General features: G+C 50.7%; 1 protein-coding gene across 9 annotated transcripts in view; it reads right to left on the bottom strand.

The window, feature by feature from the left end:
* Positions 1-12242, bottom strand: part of ERICH1 (glutamate rich 1) — a 65264-nt gene that overhangs the window by 9873 nt on the left and 43149 nt on the right. For 8 of the 9 annotated variants that reach the window (XR_012416989.1, XM_074000178.1, XM_065518719.2 and 5 more), the window contains one exon: positions 2950-3612. Coding sequence is in view for 7 of the 9 variants with exons in the window: in XM_065518719.2 (XP_065374791.1) it covers positions 2950-3612 (663 nt within the window). In the remaining 2 variants the exon portion in view is untranslated. Of the gene's footprint in view, positions 1-1016; positions 3613-12242 lie in introns of all 9 variants that reach the window. The other variant, XR_012416990.1, reaches the window with a different exon arrangement.

Below are 12242 nucleotides of genomic sequence, written 5' to 3' on the forward strand. Positions count from 1 at the left end.
CCCTGGCCCGTCTACCCGCCTGTCTGGTGAGACGCCTTCCCTGGCCCGTCTACCCACCTGTCTGGTGAGATGCCTTCCCTGGCCCGTCTGCACATCTGTCTGGTGAGACACCTTCCCTGGCCCATCCACACGTCTGTCTGGTGAGACGCCTTCCCTGGCCCGTCTACACATCTGTCCGGTGAGACGCCTTCCCTGGCCCGTCTACCTGCCTGTCTGGTGAGACGCCTTCCCTGGCCTGTCTATGCGTCTGTTGGGTGAGACGCCTTCCCTGGCCCGTCTACCCGCCTGTCTGGTGAGACGCCTTCCCTGGCCCGTCTACACATCTGTCTGGTGAGACGCCTTCCCTGGCCCGTCTACGCGTCTGTCTGGTGAGACGCCTTCCCTGTCCAACACACAACTCAAGGCCATGAACAGCAGCAGGATAAACCAGACGATGAAACCAAGCTCTCTATGTCACATAGTTTTAAAAAAAGAATCAGACTGTGGCTGTTTAGAAGAAATCAAGGAGAACTGAAAACCAGCCCCTGACTTCCCCTCAGTCTGGTGGCTGGTCTTGTTTCTCTGGCTGCTGCTCAGCAGTTCCACTGCAAAACATGGTCGCCTGTGGTGGTTTCGGCATTAACCCTGCTTGGACGTGGCAGGACTTCTTCAACCTGTGACTCTGTGTCCTGTAACAATTGTGTAAAACTCCCAACGGTCATGTCGTTCTGTCCCGCCCCTGCTCCGTCCTCTCCTGTCCACCTGGGCCTGTTGCAGACACCGGACTTCCCGCTCCAGGTCTGCTGGGCTCTTTCCTGTGTTTTCCATCTGTTTTCTCTCCACCCTGCATTCTGGAGACTTTCTTTCACCCGTCTTCCCGGTCACTAATTCTCTTTTAGGCGAACCCCATTTGCCGTTTCCCTGTCTTTTGAGGTCTGAATTTTTGTTACCTTATTTCTCGGGCCTAAAATTTCCATTTGATTATTTTAGTAGATTCAAATTACCTGGGAAAATGCTCCAATTTTTTCCCCCCTTACTTTAAGCTCCTTGTCTGATAACACCAGTATCTCTCGCTCCAGCTCTGCTGCTCTTTTTCTCGTTTTCGGTGCTGTGGTCCTGTTTCGTGGCATGCCTGGTAAACTGTTGCTGAATGCATAGGAAAGACCGCAGAGGTCTAGGATGGCGATATTTTCTTCTAGAGGTCTCACCCTTTGCTCCGCCAGGCAGACAGAGCAGAGGTGGATCCCCTGGACTGTGCAGGGACTGAGCTGACTCCAGGGTGGCCACACATTTGGGACAGGGTCGTCTGCCTCTGGGCTGCCCTGCTCTGCTGGGCTCCAGAGTCAGGCCAATCCTCATCTGATCAGCACCTCAAGATGGCCAAGAGGCCCCTACGTTATTCGGAGGCTCTGTGTGGCTTCTCATCTTCCACTCACAGCTTCAGAATTGGGCAAAGGCTCTAAGGGAAGCCATGCAGAGTGTTGAGTTCTGTTCTCCGACCTCCGAGCCCACCGGCCCCGGCTGTGACCTCCGAGCCCACCCGCCCCGGCTGTGACCTCCGAGCCCACCCGCCCCGGCTCCGACCTCTGAGCCCACTGGTCCCCCGGCTCCGACCTCCGAGCCCACCGGCCCCGGCTCTAACGTCCGTGCTCACCAGGCTCCAGGCTCTGCTTTTGGTCTCTTAACCTGTGAGGCTGGTTTTTCTGCCTCTCTGGGCTCCACCAGGTCCTTTCCCCAGACCCTCACCCAACGCCCACACTCAGGACTGGCAGATTCCTGAAGACAAGTGGCTGCAGATGTCTCCACGATAATCTCCCCGTGCGGGTTCCAGGAGTTTCATCTTTCTATGAGCCGATTTCCTGAGGAGCTTGCTGATTCCTTCAACAGGTGTTTCTCAGCCTGGCTTTTTGGTTACTCCTGGCATGACTGTTGGTCTGCCCCAAGGTGCTCGATCACACACAGAATAGAAAGTTTGCTGAGATCTTTCCGAATTCTACTCCACTTTGCAGTGTCTTAGCCACGTCTTCCTGATGTGCCATCTGGACGTGTTTCCAATTTGTTAATATAATCTGCTGAGAAACATGCTAAAGAGGAAGAGGCTCGAGTGCTCTTCGTACTGAAATCAATCTATTAAAAATGGTACTTCTGCATCACTGTTAAAAATCAGTTACTTAATTCCCAAATTATTACATAGCTGATACTTCTTAATCTTGTTCATAACAACACTGTCAAATGTCCTGCTTAAATCTGGATCTGCTAAACCCACATTAACCTGAACCTGCTGGTAACATCATTACCCACAAAATTAAAAATTAAAAATACCCACAAAAATTAAAAAGTATTAAAAAAAAATTAAAGAGAAAAAAGCCAGGAAGCCAGCCCCTGGTGAGCATCTTTGTTCTGGGGCAACCACGTGTCCCTAGGTCAGCTGTCAACAAAGCAGAGTGCAGATGTAAGCAAGAGCCATCTGTGACATTAAGCCTGTGCTTACTTTCCTTATGTCAATACAAACAACTGCACAAAAATGTTTGCTGAGAAATCACGCATCCATTCTACGTGGAAGAGAAAATGAAACCTGTCCTAAAGGCGCAAGCTGTGTTTCCTTCACCTCTCAGTCTGCTTATGAAGGTGAGCTCAGCTCATCAAAACCTCTAATTTCGATTTATCTCTTGTTTAGAAAAACAGCCTGGATGCCCACACACTCCAAAGCCTGACCTGAGGCATGGAGGACACGGGGCCAGCCTGTTCTTGGCGCAGGCCACAGCCGCCACACTGCTTCTCTGGATATGCCAGGGGCACGTGCCCGTCCACATCATCAGTGGAAAGCACGTAAATACTCTGATCTTTGCCTTATAACTAACCATTTACATTGAATATTTTTAATGTATGTTTTCACATTTAAGCATTATATTTCTTTCTTTCAATAAACTTTTAAGTGGATGTCTCTATGCAAAACAGTAAAAAACATACCGTCATAAAAATACATTTCCTGTGTTGACTTCAAAAAATTTAGAACACTATCTGCCTTTTCATTGGTAACTGTATCATCTTCCTCCCCGGCGTCCGCACCATCGTCCTCCCCGGCCGGTATCAGGTCTTCCTCGCTGGCGTCGGCACCTTCCTCCTCCCCGGCCGGTGTCGGGTCTTCCTCCCAGGAGTCCGCACCTCCCTCCTCCCCGGCGTCTTTAATGTCTTCCTCCCCTGCCGGTGTCGGGTCTTCCTCGCTGGCGTCCGCACCTCCCTCCTGACAGGCATCTTTTACATCTTCCTCCCCGGCAGGTGTTGGGTCTTCCTCGCTGGTGTCCGCACCTCCCCGCTCACCAGCCTCTCCCATGCCTTCCCCTTCACTGCTGCTGTCCTCCGGCTGGTACATGAAGCTGACACCAGCAGCCTTTGTTGCCAAGCCGGCTGCTTTCTTCCTTTTAATTTGCTGTTTCTTTTTCAGTTTCCTTTTTTTATTTTTGCTTATCGTGGGCCCATCTGTGTGCTGTCGCTGAAGTTTCTCCTGTAACAGACTCTGCTGTTTCTCTAATTCTGCTTGTTCTACAAGAACACTGTTGGGATTTTTAAATTTTTTCTTTGACTTATGCTTCCTAATTCTTCTTCTCTTTGGCTGGTCATGAGGATCCTGATCTGTTAAAAAAATCAAATATAACAATTTTCAGTACAATGAAACCATAACAAACGTATGAGGCTAAATAAATTTTCCATCAGGATCTTGTAGTTTTAGTAGAAAAAGAGCTTACACTATTTACTTCGGTGATTCTCAACTTTACCATCAAAGATCCTGGAATTAACAATAATGTAATTAGCAGCCTACTTTTTTTTTCCCCATAAAAGACTCATTTAGATGTATATACACTCACAGATGCTACGATCATAATAAATGGTGTGTTTTGAAGGATGTACAAGGTGTTGCTTTTTTTTTTTTTTTTTTCCTGAGACAGATTTTTAGTTTGTTGCCCAGGCTGGAGTGCAATGGCACAATATCGGCTCACTGCAACCCCTGCCCCCAGGTTCATGCGATTCCCCTGCCTCAGCCTCTCGAGTAGCTGGGATAACAGGCACGCACCACCACGCCTGGCTAATTTTTGTATTTTCAGTAGAGATGGGGTTTCACCATGTTGGCCAGGGTGGTCTCAAACTCTTGGCTTCAAGTGATCCACCTGCCTCGGTCTCCCAAAGTGCTGGGATTACAGGAATGAGCCATTGCACCTGGCCAGTTATTGCATTTTTAGAGTAAAATTTCATTTCTATGGGCCTTGGGGTGGGGGGGAGGGACGGGAAACCCTTATTTCTTATTTTTTTTAAATTTTATTTTACAATTAGGTCCTTTCTAAAGTTACTTGTGTGTGAGAATAAAAAGTGATGATGACTTGCCCATCTTCGGGCATTTTGACACGAAGGCTAAGCTGGACTCCAGGTTGGCAGAAGGTGGTTTATAGACAGCATAGGTTGGTGGTGTGCTGGTAAATGGCTAACAACCAGCTCTCTGAAAAGTCCTGAGTCCTCCCATCTACTAATTTCCCTGGTGTAAATACTTCCCCACGGCCGATTTCAAACTGCCACTCTGGTGATGCGGAACATGCGGAACAGAAGAGGCAGCACAACCGATCTCACGGGCTGAGAGGGGCAGCCTGGGTTGAAACGGGGGACTGGGGAGAGGGTGAGTAGAAAGCACCATGGATAAACCACGGCAGTCCCAACACCTCAGTGAGGACAGAGGCGCGGGGTCCCCTCGGTGAGGGCGGAGGCGCGGGGCCCCCTCGGTGAGGGCGGAGGCGCGGGGCCCCCTCGGTGAGGGCGGAGGCGCGGGGCCCCCTCGGTGAGGGCGGAGGCGCGGGGCCCCCTCGGTGAGGGCGGAGGCGCGGGGCCCCGTCGGTGAGGGCGGAGGCGCGGGGCCCCGTCGGTGAGGGCGGAGGCGCGGGGCCCCCTCGGTGAGGGCGGAGGCACAGTGCCCATGCTGCTGCTCCCTGACAGAAGGGTCTCAGATGAGTAACTGGCACCAGGCAGGGGGAACAGAGGATGTGTGCAGGCCAAGAACAGACAGCACATGGCACACCTGCCCTGCCCCATACCCAAGCCACGTCCGGACACTGATGGGTAAAGTCTATACCACAGATGTCTGTGCCACGGCCGGCACACGGCTCCCAGGCGCTGCCCGAGCAGATCTAGAACTACAAGGCTTGCGGCTGCACCACGCCAGGGGCGGGGGTTCAGACAGTTCTGATTTTTAGGAAGTGCCTGTGTGAGTTTTCTGGGCTGTGCACCCCATCACAGATTGTGAGGAATCAAGATGAAACGACGTGAGTGAAGTTTGTGAGACACTTGTAAAGGCAGGTTCCCTATCATTTCCACTCAGGCGCTCTCCCTTCACCTCCGAAATGAGATAGAATACATGAGTTCCTCTTCCACACTGCATCTCTTCACAGCGGCCTCCTATTCCCCTCCGTCTCAACAGCCTTCAGCACACTGCCCTCAGCCCAGGGCCCGCCCGCGAGCCAGACAGGAACCCTGCAGAGGGCAAGCTCCGGGCTCCTGCCCAGCCGCGGACACGGGGAGCCGTGATTCGGTCCCACCGCACAACTGGATGAAGCAGTCGCATCGGTTTCTCTCACCCTGAAAATACAGAAGTATTTTACCAAGCACCAGCCTCCCGTCTCCATCGGATGTAGACACCCCCAGCTCTGTTCTCGGTGAAACGGGGCGCCGCTGTGGAGCTGAGACGAGGCCGCTGCCGCTTTGTGGAGAGCTCCCACCGTGTCTTCACGTGATGAGCTTCTGCGCAGCCTCCGCCGCCACAGCGTGGCACGGGCTGAAGCAGCTCAGCGCACAGTCGCAAGGTGAAGGCCGCCCAGCCTGAGTCTCCTCAACACCTTCGTCTTGCTCCTCCTCACCAGCGGGTGTTGGAATAATTTCATCTGCGAGTGTGTGTTGCTACTGGGGTCCACTGTGCAGGTCTGACCAACCAGCCTGGCCCAGACGTCTTTGAATGGCAGCCCCTAGATCCGCCCTGAAAACACTGATGTTTAAAAACCAACCACGGCTAGGTAATCCATTTTAATTTCCCAGGTTCCGTTAAAAACAGATGAAATTAAGCCTCTCCTCTTAGGTGTCTATTAAAAAATATGCTTGCCTTCATTAATTTGGAGATAAGTAACACAGAGCATTTCCCCACCCAGAGGAAGCCCATCTGGGGCGTGACAGGTCACAGGGGAGACCCTCATCACCCGGCAAGAACACTGTGTGGGGGCTTATCAACCTCCAGGTTCCTCTTGGCACGTCCTTCTCCGCCAGCTCTCAGTCAGTGCAGCTCCTCACCAGTGTCCTACCCCGGGGTCGGCTTCCCCTCCTACGACTACAAGAGAAACAAATGGTTGCCCTATTGAGATCGATTATGCTATTGCTCTATTTTTATAAGACTATAAAACAGTAATTTAAAAAGGTGAAGGAGGCAAAAAGGCCATAAAATGGTAAGTTTATCCTATTTTTTCACATAAATGTGTGTGCATGTGCTTTTGAAAAGGAAAACTTAATATACATTAAAAAGAGAGACTGGACATCCATTTCTCAGGATGCTCCCTGCGGTTGCTCCTTGGGTAGTCTAAGTATAGGCTGCTTTTTTTCCCCCACTGTGTTTCTCTGATTTCCACGTCTAGTTTAAGAGAGGAGGCTTGAACGACCAGCATCGGGAACACAGAGGGGCCGACAGGTCTTGCTGGTGTTAAGAAGGTAATGAAAGGACACTGCATGTAACTCCATGCAAATCAGTTAATCCGTTAGAAACAGATTCCTGAGAAAAGTACAATTTATCCAATGGACACACAAAGAAACAGAAAATCACAAAACTCCTGTATCTGTCTTTAAAAATGAGTCTAGTTAAAAATAATCCCACAAAAGAACTTCAGGCTTAGATAGGTTCACCCGTGACTTTTACTAAACAGTTAAAGAAAAAGTCTTAGGAGGCTGAGGCGGGCGGATCACGAGGTCAGGAGATTGAGACCATCCCGGCTAACACGGTGAAACTCCCTCTCTACTAAAAATACAAAAATTAGTCAGGCGTGGTGGCTGGCGCCTGTGGTCCCAGCCACTTGGGAGGCTGAGGCAGGAGAATCGTTTGAACCTGGCGGGGGCAGCGGTTGTAGCAATCCGAGATTGCACCACTGCACTCCAGCCTGGGTGACAGAGCGAGACTCCATCTCAAAAGAAAAGAAAAAGCCAACACATGTCTTACCCGTTTCCAGAGAGCAGAAAAGATAATGACCCCTGACGACTCCAAAGGCCCTCACGGCTCTGGGCCCTCATGGCCCTGACGTCAGTCACAGCTCTGGCCTCAGTGTTCTGGCCCCTCACAGCTTTGATCCCTCCCAGCTCCGACCCCTCTCAGCCCCTGTCCCTCCCAGCTCCTGCCCCTCCCAGCTCCTGCCCCTCCCAGCCCCCACCCCTCCCAGCTCCAACCCCTCCCAGCTCCTGCCCCTCAGAGAGAGTGACCCCTCACAGCTCTGGGCCCTCCCAGATCCAGCCACTCACAACTCCCACCCCTCAAAGAAAGTGAACCCTCACAGCCCTGACCCCTCCCAGCTTCGGCCTCTCACAGCTGCCACCCCTTATAGTTCCCACCCCTCTCAGCTTGGACCCCTCCCAACTCCCAATCCTCACAGCTTCGGCCCCTCCCAGCTTCGGCCCCTCACAGCAAGTGACCCTCTCAGCTCGGACCCCTCCCAACTCCCACCCCTCACAGCTCCAACCCCTCACAGCTCCAACCCCTCACAGCTCCCACCCCTCCCAGCTTCGGCCCCTCACAGCAAGTGACCCTCTCAGCTCGGACCCCTCCCAACTCCCACCCCTCACAGCTCCCACCCCTCCCAGCTTCGGCCCCTCCCAGCTTCAGTCCCTCCCAGCTCCGACCAATCACAGCTCCCACCCCTCACAGCTCCCACCCCTCACAGCTTCAGTCCCTCCCAGCTCCGACCCCTCCCAGCTCCCACCCCTCACAGCTTCGGCCCCTCCCAGCTTCAGTCCCTCCCAGCTCCGACCCCTCACAGCTCCCACCTCTCACAGCTCTCACCTGTCATAGCTCCGGCCCCTCACAGCTCCCACCCCTCACACCTCTGTGAAGCCCCCAGCATCTTCACTCCCCTGACAAGGGCATTGCAAGAAGGGAGCGACATAGGTCCATCTCTCCCACTGATGTTGCTACAAATATTCCACGCAAAATATTCACGAGACTCCAGTCATGTAAATTGTATGATAAAATCTTGAATCAAACGGCCTCAAAAGAAGAAATCTAAATCGGATACACGGTACCTACAAGCACCCACAGCCAAGGTCGTACGTGATGGTGAAATGCCGAAAACCTTTTCTCCGACAGGTCCTGGGACACCCTGTGGCCACCTCCACACCAGGGCTCCGGGCAGGGCAAGAGGGAGACAAAGTGTACAAGAGCTGGAAGGAAGAAATACAGCTGCCACCCCTGTAAACACAGAAAATCCAAGAGAATCCACAGACTCCACCCCATCGACAGGCGAGCATGTTACAAACGCAGCGGTCACTACCCAGGAGAAGAAGGAACGCGCCACCAACACGCACATCGTGAGCTGCAACATCCCGACAGTGTGTGTGAGCCCAGACCGCCCCGCGCCCCCAGCTGCACACACCACCTGGCCCCACTTCTGTGAGTCCTGGGGTCCGTGAGCTGATCCACTGGGGCTTCCTGGACAGGGCAGAGGGGAGGAAGTGGCCCTCTCAGGGCACAAGGAGACCTGGTGGTGATGGACACATTCATTATTTCAACTGCGACAGTGGTCTTGGGGTCATGCTACATGCAGACTCATGAAAATGCACACTCTGAACGTCGGTGATGCTGCCCAAGGCCATTAAAAAACATCGTATCCCAAAGAGAAAGATTGGATGCGTCTGGCAGGCTCTGCCGCACCAGCTTGTGGCCTCTGCACCCCACTTCCCCTGCTGTCAACTGGGGGCGAGAGAGCAGCTCCAGGGTCATGCAAATCCCCATGCCCAGAGTGCTGCAGTGCTGCCCGGCCCGAGGAGGCCGAGTCCACGGTGGCTGCTCCATCCCAGATCTCAAAGTTCCTGATGCTTCTAGACAAGGGAGCACTGTACAAAATAGCCGACAATCTGGCTCGCAGAAAAAACAACTCTGTCTTATTTAAAACATGTGCCTGCGTTTGTGGTGAGACGTACCCAGCAGGGGGCACATGAATTTGGCAACTGAGAAAAACAAGATGTTTATGAATGACTTTCACATACGAGATGGAGAAAAGCTTCCTTGGGGATTGGAGTCTAATGCAAAGAATGCAAGAGCAATCAGAACGTGGAGGAAGAAACGCAAACAGGATTGCAAAGCAGTGTCTCCGCCTAACTGAGACAGAGGCCCTCCACAGGCCTTGCCAGCAGAAGCCACAGAACCCATCCATTTTGCAGTTGTTGAGCTTCGGTTCATTCAGACAGACGTGTTTCTTTGTAATGATGCTTTCATTATGCTGTTAAGTCTCCTGCCAAGCCGGAAACCATTTCTTAAGCGAAAGCCGCATTTACGTTTGGGTGGGAAGATGGCCAGAAGAGCCTCTTCGCGGCCGAGACTTCGTCAGGCTCCGGACGGAACCTCCTCTGAGGCCCACCTGTGTGTGCACTTCCCTGCAAAATCCAGTCTCAGCAACAACCCTGCTAAGCCTGACACCTGATTGGGTTCCTCACCCCACCGCCCCTCGGTGACCTCTGAGCGCCCTGTCTGCCTTCACTAAGACTCCTGGTTGGGGTGGTTTAGCCAGAATCTCCCTCACTTTGAGGTCTCCTCTCAGAAGTTTTCCATCCACCCCCACCCTGCTCCTTGGCTCGATTCCCACTTTTCCTTGTTGTGTTTGTTCTTGAGCCCAGGCCCCCTCCCCCAGTGCAAACCCGTTGTGGTGGTCCCTGTACCTATGGCGATGTCCTGAACGAAGGCTTCCTCACTGTGGTCTGACAGGTGTCTTGACCGCCGTGACACAATTACAGTCACAACCTCCCAGCTCCGCAGTCTCATCTGAGTGGTCTGACCAGCATTCCCTTCTCAGGTCTAGTGAGGAACACAAGACCCTAAGGAACATTACCCAAAATAAGACAGGGGCTCAGCAGCTCAAGGGGAAAACAACTGAGGCTTTATCCAAACAGCTCTGAAGCCCTGAGCGTGCTCTCCCTGCTCTGGAGTCCCAGTGGCTCTGACACAGGCCCTTTTACCCTGATGCACTGCGACTTCTCCACTCATGCTGCACCCTCCATATGACTTTTCAGAACCACTCCACAGACTCCAGAATGTCCACATCTCCAGGGTATCAGAGGCCCACAGTCCACGCCCTTCACACGCAGCAGCTGAACGCGATGTGAGGGAACAAGATGCCTGGCTATTTATAGTCAGAGCGCAGCACACTCTGAAGAGCTGCCATCCCCAAAACATACCTCTCAGACACACTCACTTCAAAAAGAGTCACAGTGTGTCAGAAATCCCTCCGCTACTATCGGGCACCTACCTTCTGATGAACTGCTGGAGTACAGATAAGATACCAAAAATAACCAGTCTTCAGCTTATTCTAATTCTCACCGCCGCACCTTCTTACATGAAAGCAGGCTAGGCATTTTAAAGGAAATATGAATTTTATTCTAGATTCAAAGCTAGGCTACAAATTGCATCTGATAATTACCGTTAAGCTCCCCATGTCCACTAGGTGCTAAATAAAAAGTAGTAAACTTCTTACCAAGCAGATCTAACCCCTATCTGTGAAAGCAGACCTTTCAAATGTAGTAACATGAAATCTTCCAATTGCTGAGCGTGTTGTTTGCCTAAAATCCAGAACAATATTTTGTAATAACACAGATTGTACTCATGTAGCCAAGGAAACACTGGGGCCTGCTGAGAAGCATGTCCTGCTCCAGGCAGGGTGGTGTGAGACCCCTGGGGACTCGGGGATGGACGAGTGGTGGCTGTGGCTGGGGTGGACCATGGCAGTTGCTTTCCATGTAGAAGGCCTGCCACACAGAGAGGAATTCATGTTCGATTTGGCCTCTGAGGATAAAATTCAGACCCAGCAGCCAGGGCTTCAGGGAACGAAGGTGGCTCACACGGCTCCTGGGACAGAGACTTCTCCCCAGGGCCTCGGCCACCAAGGACTGCCTGTGAGACGGGGAACACCCCTCCAGGGTCAGCCATGAGGGTCAGCAGGTGCCCGAACACCCTCCGAATAAAGAGGACTTGAAGAGTTTCCTGTCACTTTAAAAAAACGGATTCTCGCTCTCTCTTCTCTTAATGGATCTGAATCTGGAGCAGTAATTTCCAAAGACAGCAAGGGAGGTGCAGCCTCACAGCTGGAAATGTGGCTTCCTCCCCCGGCTCCAAGCCAGCTGCAGGACATATTTAGCTTTTGATTTCAAATGGCACTGAAAGAACAGACGCGACCTCAACGTTATCAAAAACTGAGTTGGGCTAAAACACAACAATCTAGATGCTAAAGTTTTTGTGACTTTGTATTTGGATGCCTGGCAGTGATCAGGAACCACCAAAGGAAAGATGAGTTTTGCTCTAGATGTGATCTGCTGCTAAGCTAAATGTCTGCCTTATGAATACTTACTAAACATGTGGTCAAATACACATTATCTCATAATCTTCAACAAGATTAGTTCCTGAATTCTTCCTTGAGACAGACTTTGATACCGAAATAATGTTCAAATTTTCTAGGTTAGTTTTGAATAAGCTTGAATTATACATACTCAAGAAAATGTTATGTTTCATGTTTACATGTTTGAGTCTTAAAAACTGACATAGTGGAAGAGTGAGTAGTGTCTCACCATAAAACACTTTGACAGTTTTAAAAACAATTCACATTTAGTCATTTTCTGTAACTTTCCATAAAACGGCCAACAAAATGATAAAAACTTTATAAGCAATAAAAGGCTTAAAATAGGGCAATAAAGTGCTAAATTCCCTTAAATAAAACTGCCAAAACCATGAGGCAAGTCATTAAATTAAAATTAGATGAAGGAAAAATTTTTAAATTTAAATAATTAAATTTAAATAAATTATTTAATTAAATAATTAAATTTAAATTAAATTTAAATAAAGCAATTAAAACAGTACAAATGAACAAAAGACACTGAATTATTCAATAAATATAAAGCCATAGTAAATAAAAAATTTAAATAGTAAATTTAAATAGAGTAAATGTATCCTCAAAAATGTTAAAATGAGGTTATATTTGTGGGAGGCTCTGAAA

Source organism: Macaca fascicularis, chromosome 8 (assembly GCF_037993035.2).
Source record: "Macaca fascicularis isolate 582-1 chromosome 8, T2T-MFA8v1.1".
NCBI lineage: Eukaryota > Metazoa > Chordata > Mammalia > Primates > Cercopithecidae > Macaca > Macaca fascicularis.